Source organism: Sceloporus occidentalis, unplaced genomic scaffold (genome assembly GCF_023333645.1).
Source record: "Sceloporus occidentalis isolate IW3139 unplaced genomic scaffold, rSceOcc1.0.p SCAF_33, whole genome shotgun sequence".
NCBI lineage: Eukaryota > Metazoa > Chordata > Lepidosauria > Squamata > Phrynosomatidae > Sceloporus > Sceloporus occidentalis.
The window spans coordinates 8,226,179-8,246,800 of record NW_028317013.1 but is presented as its reverse complement, the minus strand read 5'-3'; the positions used below and the strand labels follow the sequence as shown (position 1 = coordinate 8,246,800).

At 36.7% G+C, this 20,622-nt stretch overlaps 1 protein-coding gene across 5 annotated transcripts in view; it reads right to left on the bottom strand.

The window, feature by feature from the left end:
• The window catches only part of LOC149298396 (acetyl-CoA carboxylase-like), a 151,730-nt gene that overhangs the window by 101,550 nt on the left and 29,558 nt on the right, over window positions 1-20,622 (bottom strand). For 4 of the 5 annotated variants that reach the window (XM_089487464.1, XM_089487465.1, XM_089487466.1 and 1 more), the window contains exons 13-26: window positions 20,298-20,448; window positions 18,815-18,918; window positions 18,645-18,726; window positions 18,345-18,490; window positions 17,524-17,674; window positions 16,380-16,514; window positions 15,830-15,976; window positions 15,392-15,580; window positions 14,869-14,969; window positions 13,985-14,073; window positions 11,525-11,649; window positions 7,411-7,524; window positions 6,348-6,461; window positions 81-170 (exon numbers count right to left, since the gene is read on the bottom strand). In XM_089487464.1, coding sequence (XP_089343590.1) covers window positions 81-170; window positions 6,348-6,461; window positions 7,411-7,524; window positions 11,525-11,649; window positions 13,985-14,073; window positions 14,869-14,969; window positions 15,392-15,580; window positions 15,830-15,976; window positions 16,380-16,514; window positions 17,524-17,674; window positions 18,345-18,490; window positions 18,645-18,726; window positions 18,815-18,918; window positions 20,298-20,448 — 1,738 coding nt within the window. The remainder of the gene's footprint in view (window positions 1-80; window positions 171-6,347; window positions 6,462-7,410; window positions 7,525-11,524; window positions 11,650-13,984; window positions 14,074-14,868; window positions 14,970-15,391; window positions 15,581-15,829; window positions 15,977-16,379; window positions 16,515-17,523; window positions 17,675-18,344; window positions 18,491-18,644; window positions 18,727-18,814; window positions 18,919-20,297; window positions 20,449-20,622) is intronic. The other variant, XM_089487467.1, reaches the window with a different exon arrangement.

Sequence of the window (20,622 nt, the reverse complement as noted above, 5' to 3'; positions counted from 1 at the left end):
CCACTTAGGGGTGTACTCACTTTTGTTGCCACGGCTTAGACATTAATGTGCGTTGTAAGATAAAATACAGAATACTCTACCTCCAAAGCAGCCATCCTGACCACTTGATTACTGTGGTAGAAGAAGTTGGGTAGGACATCAAAGATTGAGGTCTCAGACAGTATAAGTTTCTGAAATGAGAAGATGAATGACCATAATTATACTTACTGTTTTATAAAAACACACAAATCTTTTATATGAGAGACACAAAGGTAACTTTCTATGATTACAATTTTCAATACTTCTTAAAACCTTTTTTCATAAAATGCGAAATGAGAAATCCAAGGCATTTGGTGGTGACATGGTAGATAATATCAAGGGCCTTATCGGTCCTTGGCATAAAGGATTATTTGGCCTTTTTTTGGCAAAATTGGCAATATATTTACAGTGGTTTTATTTGTATAAATCTTATGCAATACGCACATGGATCTCTAAAAATGTTTGGACTAATGTAATGCATATATGGTTTTGAGGTTTTCACTTTTGCAGGAAAGTACAATTACTTTTTTTCATTTAGACATATGTTAATTGTTTACTACAAGCTAAAATCATTTTTCATCCTTAATTTTAATCATAGAAAGAAAACACTAAAAACATTTCACCCCTAGACCTACTTATGCAGTCTACAGCTATTCAGTGGATCAAAAAATATGTAACCCACATATTAAAATTTGCAACATTGCTACAAAAGATACAAATAACATACACTGAATTTTAACTTGTTTACATGTTGTAGCATGTCCTTCCACATATGTTGAGTATCACACTTTTATAACTAAAAATATGCCTCTAGGTTCAACACTCAAATTTATAAAACAATTCACGCAATTCACATTTTCCCAACAGGTTCATTTTATCCTGCTGCAATCCTGCTGGGTTTTTTTTTTTTTTTTAAATGACCACTCAAGCTCACTTTTCATATGAAATGCATATTGGTGTACATTTCCATGTACTCAGCAGTGTGAGCATTTTTTAGCTATCAGTTTGAAAATAAAACTTAGTCTCATATGATACCTCCCCAGACGCCTCTATTGAAACCAGGAAGCACACATACATTACTGGTATGGGTACAACAGACTAGCAAAAGTCTGTTGCAAGGGCAACAAAAACAAATCAATATATGCATATGATGACACCCCTCTTAATTATTGAATTCAGTTTCAATAAGACCCATTGTCACGGGTGTATAAAATAAAGCCCTAGCCATGCAGTCTGCATTTACAAACATTTGTGAAAAAAATGGGTCGTTCTGAAGAGCTCACTGAATTCAAGAGTGGAACTGTGATAGGATGCCACCTTTGCAATAAGTCAGTTTGTAAAGTGTCATCCCTGCTAGATATTCCATAGTCAACAGTAAGTCATATTACTGGAAAGTGGAAGCATTTAGGAACAGCAGCAACTCGACCACGAAGCGGAAGACCACGTAAAGTCAAAAAACAAGGTCACCGAGTGCTGAGGCGCAGGGTGAGTAAAAGTCACCAACGCTCTGCTGATTCTAGAGCTGAAGAGCTCCAAACTTCCACTGGCATTAATATCAGTACAAAAACTGTAGCGGGAGCTTCATGGAATGGCTTTCTAAGACTGAGCAGCTGCATGCAAGCCTCACATCACCAAGAACAATGTGTCGGATTTTGGACAATGCTATTCTTACAACTTTGTGGGAACAGTTTGGGGAAGACCCTCTTCTATTCTAGCATGACGGTGCCTCAGTACACAAAGCAAGGTCCATAAAGACATGGTTAGATGAGTTAGGTGTGGAAGAACTTGACAGGCTCACACAGAGCCCTGACCTCAACCACATCGAACCCCTTTGGGATAAACTGGAACAGAGATTGTGAGCCAGGTCTTCTCATCCAACATCAGTGCTTGACCTCACAAATGCTCTGTTGAATGAATGGGCAAAAATTCCCACAGAAAAACTCCAAAATCTTGTAGAAAATGTTCCGAGAAGAGCGGAAGCTGGTATAACTGCAAAGGGGGACCAACTATGTCTGTGTATTCAAAATGTAATGGCATAAAAGTCACAGTAATGGTCAGGTGTCTTAATACTTAAGTGGATATTGTGTATGGGCCAATATTCTATACAAATAATAAAAAAAAACTATTTGAATAAATGAAATGATATCTTCTAGTCAAGAAGAGTTTCAAATGATACTATATGGCATTTACATTTCCCTCTGTGTAAAGCAATACGTTATTTTCCAAACCTACTAGGCATTGAAAGAAGAATTTTAGCTTGTATGAATTGCCTCATTTAAATGATGCTTACTGATCTCATACAACAAAATACCAGAATTCTCATTATATAGCTTAAATGTAACCTAAATGTGTGTGAACAGTGCTTGGTTCACAAGATGCTAAGCACCAATCCCTGACAGAAAATCTACAGAGATAACGGAATCCATTGAATATACATTTAATCGAATAACGATTTTCTTGGGGATAGCCAAGAATAACCTTCAAGGAAATTATATCACCAAAATAATGAACAATGGTTATATTAAACATGCATTACCAATGCAGCTCTATGACAGGCATTCTGATCCAGCTAAAGCTGGAATAAATGAGCCTGCCATGCAAATATATGATGAAAAACTGATCTAGCATATCCCTGTAATTGTATTTAATAAATGCTAGGGGCCACAAAGGTACTGTAACCACAGAGGCATTATCAGGTATTTAAAATGGTGTGGAGAAGGTAGAACACTTACTTGGCTGTCTATTCAAAAAAACCTAATTTCCCTTTTAAAGCGGGCTTCTCGAGTGCATATGAGCCAATAAAACCATGTGTGGAGCTAATGACTATGGATTGAGATCACGTAAAATATTCAGTACGAGAAACAATCTATCCTTCTCAATAGCAAAAATTACAGGGCGAGTGACGAATTAGTAGGCATCAGAACATCAGCAAACTGACAAGGTAATCAAAAGATTGCCGTATAGGCAAGCATGTTAAGTTTGTTAGTATGCAATTTCCAAGACGTAACAAATCTATGCTCATTTTAACATTATTTGTGAATTAGCCACAATAAAAAATGAAGGGTGCTACATGTTATGCAAATTCTCTTAGGAGGTTTGTATGATGGGAGAAATCATTTTTGAGGAGTTAAAGGGGAACGCCCATCAATTTTACTACAAATATTAGATTAACCCTTTAAGACCGGAGGCAGGACCATTGCTGCTGGCTGCCTGGAGACCCAGGCAGACAAGTACCAACCAATCAAATGCATACTGCCGACAGCAATGTCTATCAACATATCATAGGCACATGCCTAAATATAGATATTTTCAGACAGCCCCATATTAGCCATTTGTATTGTTCCATCTCTATTGATCATAGCCCAACCTACTAGACAAACACCCTGACATCATAACAAGGGTAAACAAAAGAATGCCTTAGTCTTAGTCCCCAGCTGGACACCCTGACTAATTAAAGCCTAAAGAGGAATGGACTATATTAGCATTGTTCTAGGACTGTAGATAAATGAAATTTATTGGAACAAAAGGAGGAAAACCCAGGTTTTGTCAACGCTAACATGCATTACTGAATATACCACTATACTTTATTATCAAGGAGAAAAATATTCTTGCTGGGACTTAACTTTCAAACTGTGGGTATTGTAGAACAATGAATGAAGGCATTGGTAGCAGAAAGAGGAGTGGTTCTGCCATTTTAAAGTTAGACTTTACCTAAAGAACTATGTACAGTTCTGGAAGCCCCGTCTCTAGAGGGATATAGTAATATATCCCAATATAAAAAATTGTGAAACCAGGAAAGACTAAGGGTTTTACTGAACAAAAAGGTGAGTTAGCATGAGAGCTGCAGATTCAGCTCACTGACTTCATTTTACATTATGAAGGATTTATCCCAGTGAACATCTGCGATTGTCTTGTATAAAGAACCTTATTTTTTTAATTGGTGCAACATCTTGAACACTTCCTCGCTGACTGAACTATGCATTATGAAGGGCCAACTATGTGATGATATAGTGTGCATATATAAATATATATGTATAGTGACACCATAAAGTCCAGGGAGATGTTCTGTGCATATGATGTTCAAATCTTTTCTATGGGTCGCTGGGGTGGAGCATTTAGAGAGCAGGGTGAGCCAATGCTCTAACTCCAGTATTGTAGCAGACTGGATGCCCAAGCTGGGTTTGCAGGATACAATCTACATGCCTACATCAAGTGTTGGGCATTAAACCCCCCCTGGAGCCTGAGAATCAGAGATACTTATGTGGGGAAAGGAAGTCCCCCTGTGCTCCCAGGGCAAGGAAGGGCCCTGAAGAAGATCCCCAAGCCAACTTGCCTAGACCTGTGTATACTGTCTGGGGGAGGTTTCAAGAGCCTAGCTTAGCTAGATCTGGCAGTCAAGTGAGTAGGCTGATCAGTCTGAGTCAGCAAAGTATGGACAGAGAGGGCTCCAATGGGAGCTAGGCTTTATTTTTATGATTTTCTTTGGAGTGTTTGATTTGTGCAGTTTTGATCAAATCGGTGTTCCTGAGCCTTATTGTCCTAGAGGAGTGTGCTTAAGATCTTGAAAATTGACAATCATGGCCCTCAGCTTGTCCCAATACATACAACCTGTACATACACACACACATCCCTCCCATACTAAATTTAGCATTATAAAGGGCAGCGTCCGAAAATAAAAAAACAACATCATTTCCACACATTCATGGTGGCTGTGCAACACAAATATGTAAAATATGTGGTTTTTGAACATAAAGTCATTTGTTACTGTGGCAGACTGAAGAATGATATAACAGTTCTTGCTATGTAGCGAATTGCAGCAATATCATTACGAAAGCAAAGTATAAATCGGTCACTCCAGTCTATGTTTAAAAACAATTAGATACATATTTTGGTGGCTATTTTGCTGCTGTCTATTGTCCATTCAGAACTTGTAATAAAACTCGTCTTGAGTATCGTCCTCATTTAGCTCTTTCAGAGGGACTTTTTCTTCTAAGTGTCTGCATACAACAATATTCATAAGCCTTATTTGCAATGCAGCTGTAACTTTAATTAGCTTACAATGAATGATCCAGCTACGGCATGTTTGTTATAAGCATCAGTGCCCTTCTGTATTTGTAGAAAAAGGGGAAACAATTAGTAGTAAAGTATTTCATTCTATGAACAGAGTGATTTCATTATTTTTTCTCAGTATACAGAACTGTAACTGGTAAAAGTGCCAGTTTTAATGATTCCAGAACTATTTAATCGAGACACACATTTGGCAGGCAGGCCAACACTGCAGCAAAGTAATCCTTCTACTAACAGGATTGTAAAACAAGAGTAAACATGCCGGTTTCAGTGGCAGATGAGATGATAAATCTTGCAGAGGGAATGTCCTGGCACCAGGCAGTTCAGAATTGGCTCCGAGACCTTTATTCCCAGGCATCCTAATATATTTTGAACATTTTTACTAATTGTGTAGTGATTGGCAAAGAAAAAAACCAAATATTAAGTCCTGACACATGACCCCACCATGCCAAGATGCAGTGGGAGAAATACATTATATATATTACATATAGTCTATAGATTCATTGATCAAATGTCAAAAGAACGTTTTAGCAAGTTGTAGTTTTATTCATCAAATAAATAATACCGTGACATCTCTTTACTGAAACGGTCTTAGTGTATACTATGGTTGCCAAAATTGGCTTTTTTCAGCATATATGACTTTAACTTGTTGCCACCAAAAGTGTTCTCTTTCATTATGGGGGATGTATAAAATTGAGCGACAAAATTATTTATTCTGAGAGTTTATTCATTCCTTAAACTGCCAACATGCCCAGTATGGCAACCCTTGGTTGCACACTTGTTATTTTTATCATCACTAGTGCTATTGATCATGCACTACAGATAATACAGCACTATTGAGGGATTATAAAAGAACATGAGATACATTCTGCAGACTGGAATGTCTTCAAATAGTATATTCTACGTCGTATTCTAGAATGAAGGTCCTCATATTCAAAAAGTTTATAATACTTGTTTTGCATGTCCTCCTCAATAAATCTAACTTTCACACCAATTTGTTTTTGCAATTAAAATGTAATTCAGGTAGCATTACTGGTTATTATAATGTTAAAGGTGCATTGGCCTAAAGATGCCCCAGTATCAAAAATTACCTATAAAATGAATATTATAGCAAAATAAAGCGAATAGCATAGGAGAGGGTGGTAACATTAAGCCCAGGAAAATAGGCCTGGAGATTTGTACATAAACTAGTCCGGTAAAACATAGACACTTAGAAATACAAATAATCATAGTAAGCTTAGAGAATCTTTGTGTGAATGTACCTGGAGATTTTCGATGCAGAACTGGTGTCCATACATGTCGATAGCAGACAAGAAAATGGACTCCACTTGGTTATGCCGGAGCTCATAAGAAGGCAAATGTGACGCTATTAAGACCTGGGAAAATATATGCATAAGGATATAAGTATCATGAACAAAAGGCACAGCACATTACCCACTACATCACATATGGCCACAGTGCTTTAAAAGGACTCTCCAGCACTCATAATCATGCATATTATAGTTAAGTTGTCCCTTTACATTTTTGTGTGCTCAGTTGCAAATGCATGGAGGGTTTCCTCATATGCATTTGCCTCTTTCCATGCCAGCAGTTGCTTGGCTTGCAGATGTGTTTGATCGATCATTGGTGCGGAATTGGGATCAGCGGGAGCCGGTCAATGGAGCAAATACGGAACTAATGAAGAGGCGTAGCGATGCAGCTTCTCCAAAAGGCAAGCGAGTTTTCATTTTTCCCAGGTTGAAGAATGCATAGGAAAGTCCTTGCAAAGTACCTTAATACGCATTCTCCGTTGAGACACGCACAGCTAAAACAAGTATATAATTATGATGTAAAATACTAGTAGGATAAGCCTAACTCTGCAAAGTATATACATTATATACAGTGCCAGGGGATGAAACTTTTTTTTTTTTTCATATAGTTTTGATGTAGCTAAATTTAGGTAGCATTATAAAACACCTTACTTACTTTATCCACTTTAAACTATTTCTATTTACCTATTTTAAAGGCAAGCTGTTCACTCCATCAATATAATTCCATCATTATGGTATAACGGCACCTAAAACTTAGTTTCGTTGGTAAGTTTTGGTGTATATTTGAAGCTTATAACTGCTTATATTGAAAAGACTAGCCCGGCAGAAATTGCTTATATGAAAGTGACCTTGTACGGGTACAATTTCCCTTGAACTCTTCATTGAAACGTCTGCAGATCAGTGCTAGCGCCAGCAGAAAGTACGTATATGAAAGTGACCTTGTTTAGTTCTCTTTAACTCGATATTGCCAGACCTTAATCTAACATATGCTCATCCTCTGAATATGAAATCTTACCTGACGGGCACGCAGTGCAACTTTGGCATTAGTGGTTTTACTCAGTTGTGTAAGCTCCGTCAGGATGTTTAGTAGCTCATCGGTTAATGTGGGGTCCCGGCCACACAGCTGATCCTAGACAAGGAAGATTTTAACAAAAATTACTATTTAGTAAGCACAAACCATTCAAATAAACCTAAAAATGTTATAAGGAACTTGCTCTTTTGCTTGTCAGCCTAAAATGAGACCGGGCACTGGTACACAATGAGGTTGTTTTGGGGCACAAATGTTATGCCACCAACTAAAAATGGTTTAGATTAATGTTTTTCAAACTTTTTTCCATTACCCAATTCAATAAAATCTCCAAACACTTGCTAAAAATGAGAGGGCAGGTAATTTGGCCCAAAGACCAAGTGCTCCTGTAATATAGTGGAGCTTAGAACACATTAAGAAGACATCCATCAGGGAAATTTGACCCTTATTTCTATTTAATTACCTCTGAAATGATTTCCATTAGAGTGTTAAATGCTATTATACAGTGCAGTGCTCATTACTGGAGGGCAGAGTTGGAGTTCTGGCGATATCTAGTGATCTCACGGCCCAATGCTGGATCTGACCCGATCCGTCAAGTTTGTCTACAGGTAGGCATCGCTAGGAATGAATAGTGGCATCTTCCGATTCCCTTTTGTCCCGTGTCCGGTTTTTTACAATATGTGTTAACTAATAACGGGTGTTTAGCTACCATTCCCTTTCTTTTTGGGACCTGAACGCCACTTCAATCCCCCTTCATTTATATTATCACAGAGTGATTTGAAATTATTTTTATTTTTGGACTTTATTTAGCGTTCATTTCAAATGTATGCCTTGTTGTTAACCAAGCAGAAATAGTTTAAACGTAGTACTACTATTTTAGAAAGTTATTATCACTGTCATATATTTCTGCATTACTATTTTTGAGAGGTATACAGAATTTATTTGAGTGGCTACGCAGATTATTATTTGGTAAAGTTTTAGTGTAAACAAAATTGGCTAAATTTACTACTACACCCTAAAACCAGTACTTAAAAAAAAAAAAAGAATTCTAAATATATTGTTACAGGTTACAGTCATTAAATGGTCCTAAAAAACAACACAAGATTATAAATCAAATAAGCTTGTAATTAAGAAAAAAATTCTATACATTTTCTAAACAACAATAATAGAAAAAACAGCTCTGCAGTGATTCAAAGCTCTTCTCTTTATTTGGTAACGTCATAAAGACGGTACTAACTTAAAAACTTTAAACCGGTATCACCCAAAGGCACCAAATCATTTATCACGGCTCAATACTGCCGAAAGGTTCCACATAGCCCTACAAATGTAGCGATGGTTCGACTGCACCCTTTATGTTAGTCAATCCTTTAAATGAAAACATCAATAGTGGGCCTGTATAGACAGTTAAAAGGGGATCTAACGCTAACACCACTCCAAATTCATACTAAAAAGAATGCTGTGATGGAACAAATAATTATTTCTAAGGAACGGTAATTAAAATTGATTAACAGTCAAACTTTATTATCAGTTATAAAGATGAAACTCCGCTTTCTAAATAAGGGACCCAATTAGCAGCTCTTTGTACGCATCCTTCTTGTAGGGATTTGACAGGGTTTTTGAGGTACTCTACGTCTCCTTGAAACAATTCTGTAAATTGCTAGAGACTCAATGCTTTATCTTTATCTATATTATATACACATCATAATCTTATTAACCATCGCCCCAGGAAGAAGACGCATTCGAAAAGTGAGGAAGATCTTCCTAATCTCCTGCCGGAGAATAATGGGTCTAGGGATTGGTGGGACACAGTGGCAGCCACATCACCTGGGACAATTGTGGACACATCTACTACTAGTATGGAGCGAAACCTCCAGAATGCCCTATTTCTTCTTATATAAGCCCTAAAGAGAGTGATTATTAGATGTCAGGTCCTATATTTTTCACTGTCCATTAAATACGCACCATTTTTTAATATATAAAATGCAGCTCATCATAAATTTCCTTTCATATCTGTCATAAGAAAACCGACAATACATACAAAAGTTCAAAGCTATCTGCAACTTTGCGCATTAAGGGCAGATATTTCAGTTCTGGAGCATATTCATAAATGTACATTTTTGTTCATGGCACACGTTGTGTTTGGATTGCAATGGAACTTGACGTCAGTGCTCATGAGTACAGTTACTGCTGCTTTGCTAAATATGTATTGAGGTGACATTTAATGAAAGGAAGATATAACACTGGCTAACCAATCATTTATGGTGGCAAAAAAAAAAAAAAGAGTCTATTAGAGTACTAGCAAGCGATAAGATAATAGATACCTGAGAAGGAGGAGAGGTAATAAAAATTGCATGTGATGCAAACCTGTTCTGAAATAGCAATGGCGAGGTAGAAATTGAAATGGAATATCTTGAAATCAGAATCAAAAGTAGTCATTTTATCATGTTATGGGAATCAAGCCTCGACTGTGAGTCTGTTTACAGCAGAAGCATATTTAAACACAAAACCTGTAACTAGTTTTATAGTATTCTTTTCTTTTTTCACCCTATAATACACAATCAAAACAGATCACTCTGATACAAGCTAAACCGAACTGACGGGTGTCCCAATAAACTCGTTTACCATAAATAACGTTACTCTATTGTACCTTTTAATCTATTACTAATGCATTTTCCTTATCGTATTTCTTCAAGTAGAAAAAGGTTATCACAGAATATTCAAGTGCAGAAAAGTACAAAGCAGAACAGCTAAACTTAATGAACTAAAACTAGTTCTAGGATAAAGGAAATAAAATATGCATTACATGAAATAGAAGGATCGCCAATTTGTCGCATTGATGGATTATATACATATATGTATATAGAAGATGCGTGTGTGTGTATAATATATCACTCGGGAAAACGAAAAGGAAAAATATATCTCAGACCAAAGCAGAAAGCAGTAAGGCAACATTAATAATTCTCCAAAGCGCATATAAAAAATACAGGCTGTTTCACTGAATTTTGCTTGTCCTCACTCTCAAAGTCAGTGAGCAAAAGCCTGCAACCAGTTCTCTGACAAGACCCGACGCTTCCCCGTCATCCCTGTGTAATTACACACTTGAGTGGCTGGACTCTGAAGAAAATTGAAGGCCTGAGCTGGGAACAGCTGCCATTTTCTCTCTCCATCACGCAGCTATGATTGCTTGAGAAATGAACAGGCCCAGCTCAAAGCTACTCCAGAATTCTCAAAGGAAATATGGCCCTGTGTTCGAATAATGAGATTCTTAAGGCAAGCGTTACTTAGAATCACATCGCCAAACCGCGCGCGCTCGCCCCTTCATGTCACAAATTAAAACACAAGAAATTCAAGGCCAAGATCACTGCCTTCATTACTCTCTCAGTGCTTAAATCTTGGCTGGATCTACGGATCTTAATGGGGCAGCCCTGCATGCAACACAAATTGGAGATGTAATACAGTGAAGCCACTCAGCCATGCTGCCGCTTTCCTTTTTTCTGGGGTTTATATACAATATAAACTGAACAAAATGGTAATCTACTAATGATAACCAGAATTCTTTTTTTTTATTTCACCCTCATAAAGTTTATTAAAAGGAAGGCAGATACGCTCTAATATTTAGCCATAAACTATAAAAAAAAACAACAAACACTGTTGATATTGTGCATATTGTTTACACTATTACACTATTCATTTTTAACCCCTTAAGGACAATGGGCAGTCACTAAACCCATTGAAAACAATGCATTTTGAGCCCGTACATGTACGGGCTTTGACATTAAAGGGTTAAAAGTCTAGACAATTTTAACAACATATTCTAGCATTGTAGGTAGGTTTTTGTCATAGAATACTAAAGGAATTATCATAACCAGTTAGTTCTGTGTCTCTAACACAGACAGGAATAAAAATTATGTTACCATACTGGTACAAGCAGATCTGCATAATGCTCTAGCACTCTGGCTCTCAGAATCTCAAAGGGTCAATGAGCATGGTTTCGTCATTTAAACATTCTGGAAACCTCAGGCACACAGAGCAGACCCCAGAAACTGCTTATGTTGCAAAGATCAAAATCCCATTTCTAGTCGTCCCCGACAAGGTCACTTACAATCAGCATAGTTATTAAGAGGTTCTTCTTGGTGACCTGAGCGTGGGAGAAGATGTAATTCAGAACCATGGTCAGGTCACTTTTATTCTCTTCTCGCAGAGCAAAGACACACTTGTCATAATGGCCTGGAATCAGAAAGGCAGATGTTCAGAAAAGGTGCCACAAAACAAATACAGCAAGGATTATTCCACATTGAAAGGCGGAAAAAAGGTTAAAAATGTGCTCTTTAGACAAATGTGCATCCTTTATAGCACTCAATCCATTTAAATGCTATAAAAACATTACACATTAACTTCTTAAAATTACATTCACACAAAAAAAAACGTATATGAAATGTGAAATCAGCCAGAACTATGAAATAAACGTAATTGGCATATATAATTGCACATTGCCTATATTCTGATGTTCTACAGTATGGAATAAATTAAGGTGTTGTACATTAATTGTACAACAATTAAAAATGACAGGTCTGTCATGTTCTGTAAAAGAATTGGACAAACTGCCACATCCACCAGATTTCGGTTTCTGTAATATATGGGGACAACTTCTAGTACAAAAACAACTAGACTCCAGCTTACGACTTCTAGTGCAGCATTGCTACCATGTGGTTCAACGCAGTATTGCAATTCATAAAAGCAAAAATGAAATAATACGCCTACATTTCCCTTCATGCGTTATTCTTATTGTTAGATTATTGTAATTTGTATGCGAATTACCATTTAAAAAAAATAAGTTAAAAAAAAGTTAAAAAAAAAGTTAAAAAGGACACAAAATTCAAAACAAAATTACTAAACAAAATAGTATTTATGTAGAGTATTGTAATTTCTACTAACCAATTATTTCGTTTCCTTGGATAGGAAAACAAAAAAAACAAAAAAAGAAAAAAAGGCTGAGGAACAAGGGACACAAGAAAAACGTACTTGATGAGTGATATTAAACCATCAAAACCTTTATTCATCTACTAAAAAAGTCACAATGAGACAGGGTACTAAACCCTCGGTCTGGCTCTTTGGACATAGTCTGGATGCAGCTTTAACAAACCATTTTATGAAAAGATAGTTACCCAGCTTCTTATCCAACAAGACACTAAAATGTGGGCAGATGCCACTAATACAAAACTGTTCAACTACCACAAGCCTCTTGCCATGTGGATGATGGTCCAGTAGCCTTGCAAAGTTCAAACCAAAATCTGCCTCCCCTACCTTTGAGATATGATATAGATATGAGATATAGATATTTCGATTTTATTTGGTCATATGCAGGGTAGCTTTATGTATATCCCATGAATGTTTAAATATCCTCACTGTATTAGCTTCTATGAATTCTGATGGAAATACAGTATGTTTCACTGTCTACCAAACCTTTCCGTGAAGTAAAACCTCACACTATTGACTATTCTGAAGTCCAGAACTCCTATAACATACGGCTCAATGTATCCATCACACAAAACAAGGGCAAATGGGGCAGACTTCCCAATCAAAACCTGCAAGTAAACTTGTCAGCACCTCTCCCTCTGGTGAGTCCTCTGGTTTTGAGTTAAGTCTATTCTGAAAGGCCAAAACCTGTCTTCTGTTGTCTCTTCCATAAAACACTCCAACTCATGATCACAGCTCTTCTTCCCCAGAATAAGCATTTCACAAAGTTGGCTCTTTGTATTATCGCCCACTCACCCTGCCATTGGACACAAAAGCAGGGTAAAGGGCAAGCTGACATTTTAAGTGCCCCAATGGCGGCATCCCATACCACTTTTACTTCTAAACCAATAGCAGAAATATTCTTCGGCACAGATCGCTCTTAAGCTCCAGAGACCAGGTCTTGCTTGCCCTGATGCAGCCTTGTTTTCATGGGACAATACATGTCAGGAAACTAGATGACAATTCTTCAGAGGGCCCTGCACAGGACCCCTTCTACCTTCCTGGAGAGTGCTTTGTGGCCTTAGCCACTGTGGCATGTACTCTCAAGAGGCTCCAGCATGCTTTATCCTCTTTTACGAAAGGGAAGCCTCTCGGTCCTCTTAGACACTTTATTTTCATTCTTCTTTAATCACTGAAAACAGGGTTAAGTGTGCCAGAAGGGTCCTGGATCTTCTCAGGTAACCGAGGAAGACATCCTCACACTTTGCTTCTGGTCTCGGCCCTGCCATGTTCCAAACTACCTCAACCATTGTTGGAAGCTTCCCAATGTACACCAGACGTTCTATAAAAAAAGTGCTCTGACCCTACCATTCCTTCCAGAAGAGGTTCGTAAGACAAGATTTCAGAGATTTCTTCCATGTCTGTGTAGAAAACACTTAGCACAGCTGCTAAAGAAAACGCCTCAACTCCTCATCATAGAGGCACGGTGAAAAAAAAAAAAGAAAAAGAAACCGAAATTGGCAGGGCAGAAAAAAATACTAATTGGGTTTTTGCTCTACACTGCTGCAACGAAGTTCCAATCAGAAAAACCTAACACAATACATACCATGTTGGAATTGTGTTTCAACCTTCAAATACTGACGAAGTAAATCCATAACCACAGCTTTCATGTGTCCTCTAATGCCACTACGATATCTGATTTGAGGAAGAAAAAAAAGTGTAATTAAAACAAATAATGAAGACATAAGACAGACCCCACCTATTTATCATCATGCTTGTAATGTAAAAAAGGAAGGGAAGCTTAAGAAGAGATAACGTAAGGTAAAAATATATATATTACATTTAGTAAAAAAAATATATATATTTGAAATGTAAAAAGCACAATAGATGATTAGAAACTTTACTTATATTCACAGCTTATTAAAAGGGTTGACAAATACTAATTATAGTATTGTATTTTTATAAGAATTTTTTTTTTGTAATTATTATTTTTATAAGAAAAGCACCAAGAATTAGCTATGAAGTCCTTACAGCAGGAAAAAAGGGCAGGCGAGGAAAGGCTTAATGGTTCATATCTGCCCTTAATTGTTTTTAAAAATAAAATTAAAATGCAAAAAAAATTATAAAAAAATATACAGAAAACTAAAGTCTAATTATAAGCTTTGAACCATTTAGAAGGAATAGACAAATATCTATTTCTATTACCCTATTATATTGCAACAAGCAATATAAATTATTTTACATTTCAATATATTGCCATTAGTGGTCTAATGTCTGCCAGATTTGCAAATAAGTACTAAATGCTACCACCATTATCTATTATTTTTCAGGCCTCAAAAGTTTATTTCAATTGAACAAACCAGCTCGCTCACTGTGGAAGAGTAATACCTGAGCCAGTAATATATGCATGCAATAGGTACGGAAGTGACAGCCGACGGGTTTTGTAGCTAGACATAAAAAAAATGCAAGCAATTCCAATTTACATCTCACCTCTGAACCAATTGTACAATGCTCTGTGTGTTCATGAAAAAAACCTCTCGTTCAGATTTACGATTCAATGTAGCAGCATGACTATCCAATATATTTGCAATCTGAATAATAATAAAAAAAAGCAATATAAAATCATTATATAAATTTCTGCCATCTACATTAAGACCACTTCACAATACACCTTTCGGTTTCAGGAAAACAGGCAATATTTAATTTAGAATTATGACAACAAGAATTCATTTTGAACTTAGCTCAAAATGTAATGCAAAACAAGAAACAGTAACCTGGGAAAATTATACATCAAAGTGAAGAACAACTTTTGCCAGAAAGCCTTAATACACGTCTTCATTTTTGGCTCAATATCACTATGGAAATTCACTAATATTTTTATTTAACCAAATGGCGAAACTTAAAAACAATGCAGAAGTGGTCACAGCAAGGTCCAGTGACACGGTAATGGAATAGGTATATACTCTGTCACATCAAAAACGTTTATAGTTATTTAATTTCTATGGAGATGTACCTGTTGACTTGGAAACTGGCATAACACGGAAGTAATGTTGCTGGCATATTGAGCCATCTCTTTCTTGATTGACTTTTCCACGTTTGGTGGAATACGCCCCGAAACGCTGGTCATAATATCCTGAAGTTCTAGTAAAGGAAGAGATGGATCTCTAAGGGTCTTCATCAGTCTCTCCACATAGTCTTTCAGCTGCCAAAGGAAGAGGTTGCACATTTGTTTTGGTTATTTCTATATCCAATTTGATTTCTGTTTTGTTCTAAACACAGTACATGATCATCATTAAACGAAAATATCAATAAAAACACTTAGGAATTAGAAAATGCGCTGTTTGCTTTCCTTCTCTAACTATTTGTAGATCATACAACTAACATGATTTGCACCAACAATGGAGGGAAGTAAAAGAACATGAGGTTTGCATTATCAAACAAATTCACACACCTTGTTACTGAAGTAGGGTTCTGGGAGACAGTATCCATTCATCACATTGACCAGGTTATCTAGAACATAGTGGAAGACGCGGTGGAGCTTTTCTCCTCGCAGGGCAGTGCTGTGTATCACCGGCAATGGCCCTGTATGGAGCTCAGCCTAATGTTTTATGTTTTAATTAAAGAAAACATGGAAAATACATTATATTTTAATAGATACACAGAGTAATAACATTCCACCACCCTCCCATGGAATTATTTATTCTTATGGCTTAGATAGCACACACTAAAACTCCCAGAAAGGGTTCTGTACAAGTTATACAAAATGTGATATTATTAAATTTATATATAGATATAATATATATATAACACTTTTGGGATATCTATATTACAGAAGTATACTGACTCAAACTTTTCTCCTTGCCACTCTATTCTTTACTGTAAGGAGCTAAAATGTCCGATATGAAAACCCCTGTGATATTCTATTTTATTAGGATGGGATAGGTAATTGTTACAGCACTTCCCACTTTTTGCTGTAGCTAGTTTGTTTTTCCTTTACCTACCTGTTGTACACGGCTAGGATCGTCTAGCTGTAGTTTAGCTATGACACCACCAGGCTCAAGAACTGCTCCTGGTCGCTTCACATAATGAATGCACCCAGATTCCATCGCCGTCAGTGTCATCACCATCTTCATGACCTGCAGTAGAGAAGTATTTCTAATGTAAGTTATCATATTACCAAGCTTATCAGCATTTCTTAAATCAGGGATTGACAAAATATCAGATGCCATATCGTCATGCCGATTTGTGTGTCTAGCAATTAGCAGTATAGGAGCTTGCTTCTCCTTCCTGTGCACTGCTGGGCATAACAGCAGCCTGTATTTCATGACTGGCTTCTACATGTGCAGGTAATTTGTTGAACCCTGGTTTATATTACAAAAAGGTATAATTATGGGAACCAACCACCATCAGGCACCTGCAGCCAAACAACAATGAAATACAAGTAAGTAACCCTTGCTATGAGGTCATTACATCTAGTTGCTGTATGGTTACATAAGACAGGAAATTGCACTAGCATGATGTCATGGAGATATCATTTCCTAAGCAGGGATGATACATTCTTAAGTAATTCCTAATTGAGTAAAATATTTGACAAATATGAGGAATCCATAGTTTTGGATTGTTGAATATGAAATCTTGACCAGAGGCACTTTAGCTTAAAGGTTCATTAAACTATCTGCAGCCTCTAATTGCTCAACCTTGAAAAAAAAACAATATACTTTAGGTAAGATGCAGAAGATACATTTTCTCGATAAGGTTTTGAGCACATGATGTTCAACAATTTATTCATGTTTTAATAACAAATGAAATACAGCATTGGGGCAAATGTAGAAATGTTGTTTATATGGTTCGGAACCAACGTCTTCCCGTTTGTTATCACTGCAGAATGTTACCCTTTTGATTTAAGTACATATAGAATATTCTCTCTTAATCAACTGAGATTTCCACAACCTTTTTATTTAGCTAGATCTCTACAAAATACATTTACACTTTTCCGGGAAGGTCACGTCCTTGCATATTTTCCTTTTTTTGTCTGTTAAATGTAAATTGTGCAACCTTTATTTTTAGTATTTCAATTAACAACTCCAACACCAGAGCTAAAAAGTGAAGAAACAAAATTAGCCCCTGTGATAAAGTTATTCTCACCTCAATTTCAGCATAGCACTGGCCTGTAAAAACATGCCCTCCATCTTCTACCACGTATTGGATTAATTTGCCCGCAGATGGGGAACGTAGAATGGAGGGGTCGTTTTCTTTTTCAAAAACACACGTTTTGTTTCCAATTGTGATACGGTACCTACAAAAAAAAAAATCCCACATATTTGGTACTGTAGGTCTAGAGAAATATAAAAGGTGTACAATATAAAATTATACAATTATTAACTTTGGTAGAAGATTCATTATACTATAGATTTCAGTCGGTTATTTTTTTATTTTGTAATTGCAATTAAAATGTAAATGTAATTGTAAATGTAAATGTAAATAAATACAATTATTTCAGATGTTTAGATTCACTTATTAAACCAGGAGCTTTCAGGTTAGTTTAGCAATACAGCCACGAGCCTGAGCTTGCTCTGCAGACCACATGGTCAAATTGCTGAGATTACCTTCAGGGAAATTACTGGGAGCTTTCATAGGAAATGTCCAACTTTGCTGCAAGTCTACAGATGAATGGATAAACTTTTATGGCATGCTGTGGGTTTGATAGAACTCTCAATGACTACTCGCCACATATTTGCAATAAACGGCCTAATATTAGGTTGAGCTATGGTATTTCCATGTAATGTATGCTTAGAGGGACCCTGCAGTGTCATTGTGTGCGAATATAACACAAACCGTCACGCGAAGATTATCAATATGGGACCGTGGCCATAGTCATCTTTAGCCTTATAACAAACGGTCTATACTCAGAAGAACATTATCATCAACTCACCATCAATACCCAGGAAGAATAATAAAGTGAATACCTGTCTACTTCCTCTTTGATGTAAGTGGTGTAGCTGCTACCATCATAGGACAAAAGAAGGCCACCGTCACTCAGTCTGTGTACATCCACTTCAACACAGGAGTTATTCATTATGACCACGTAAGAATTTGGAGATTGTCGTGTTACCTAATCAATGAAAACATAGTAAAAACTTTATTCATGAGGATGCAGCTGCCCATTTATGAAACTGATAAAAATGTCAAATATATCCTGAACGTTGCACGAGACACACCAGAAAACAGTGATGTGTATAATAATGTAGTGTTGCTGTTGAATTTACCTTGAGCACGTATTTCTTCCCCTCATAGATAAGCTCCACATCTACAGTGTTGAGAAGAGTGTGGGCTGGCAATACTTGACCTCTAAGCAAGAGAAGAAAAAAAAAAATTACATTTACATATACATTAGTTTACAAACTCTTCTTGGGATCATACGAAGCTCGACATTTACCTCTCCAAAGAATGCAAGAAATTGGACACACTGTTTCGAAGGCTCACATCTGCCACATGCAGTGCTCCACATACCACTCCGAGCATGGTGTCCGGACGCTCAGCCTAGAGTACAAAATACTAAATTAAAAATAGGCAGGTAGCGTGTGGATACAAGAATTTAATTTAATTGTAGGTAATGATCATAGGGAGTGCTCATCCCACAATCATTTAGCCACAGATGGTTCACAGTAGATTCGTACATTCAACTGCCTAGATATTGTTAATTCGGGTAGACAATCTGCCATTGGGCAAATACCACGTAGACCGGTGCCCAATAGCCAGTTGCGATGGTGGAAGAGGGTAATATGTGGCTCTGTGTATCCTGAAGGTCACCTCGTGTATGTCATTTAATCAGACAATGGTCTTAATGTGCCAGGGCCCATTTTATTTCCCTGTTCGGCCCCTACTACAGGGGGTGGTATTATGTTATTGCAGCCCATCAATTACGGGTCAGATAGAATGAAAAACTGGGTTTATTTTCTTGTGTGTGGTATACTATATATTGAAGAAAACTCAAAGTATTTGAAGAAATAGATGTATTTTTTATTTGCTTGTATATTTGTTTTGGGGTGTTTTATCCCCAATTATCTTAACAGCTATTATGTTAATCTATTGGTCAAATCTGTCCATTTGGAATGAATGTAATTCTGAAGCCTGACTGTCTGGAACAGTTCCACCAAAACCCTTTGTTGGTTGACACTATCTTTGATAGAGAGGTGATAACATTTCATGGCTGTTGATGTCAACAGTTTCATTACCGATCGATCACTAAAATTATTCAGTGGACCTTTGGTGGTGGATAATGGAATAATTTGTAGAAATGTGCTAAATCACATGATCAAGTCCCTATTAAAAAGTAATACCCATGATCCTTATTGGTGAGTTTTAATCCATGGGAATGAATTGGAGTGGTAAGGTTTGTCTATTTTTTAGATCACTCTCTATGATAATCATTGATTATGTTTTTGATTATCATTTTTTTATTTCCACTCAAATCTCTAGTTTTTAGTATTCTTCATATTGACAATTTTCTCCCGGCTAATTGAATTTGTATGGCAGTTGCCTAACTTAATTTTCTCCAGGGAAACAGAGACCCGTTGGACACCAGCAACAAGAGGTGTTAAGTATATTTTTTATATTTTTTTTTAAATAGAATAGAATTTTGTCTTCTTCAACATTTAGAAAAAATGCATTCCTTTTCGAGGAAGATTTTTTATTGCATATAGAATATTTTGTTGATTAGTAATATTGCAAGAGACTAGTACAGTGAGATATAGTATTTTTTGTTGTCACACTAATTAATGCATTCTGTTCATTGTTGCCGAGTGGATTGGAAAAAGTTAACTGGTTCTGATGGAGCTGTTGTGTCAGTTTTTTTTAAATTGGATTGCTGAATTTCAGTGGTTCTTTTGATAGTTAGCCAACATTATTTATAGTCTTACCTGAACTTTCTCTGAGATCAACCTATCCAGCCATCCTGTGTCAATGCGATTTTGCTGAAAACTCTCCGTCTCCAGGAGCTTTATCAAATATTCCACTGTCGTTCGAAAATCCCCTCTAATGGATAATTCCTTAAGTGCTACCACCATGTTGCTAAAAAAAAAAAATGTAAAGATGAATAAGAAACATCCTGTGCAAAACTTCTTAAAATAAGATTAAAACATTACCAAATAACGTATGGATGGCTCAAAGGTCCATATTCAGGCCTAGGTATGTGGATTGTTAGAGTATGACAAGCATTTCAAAAGTACAGCCTTGAATATATAA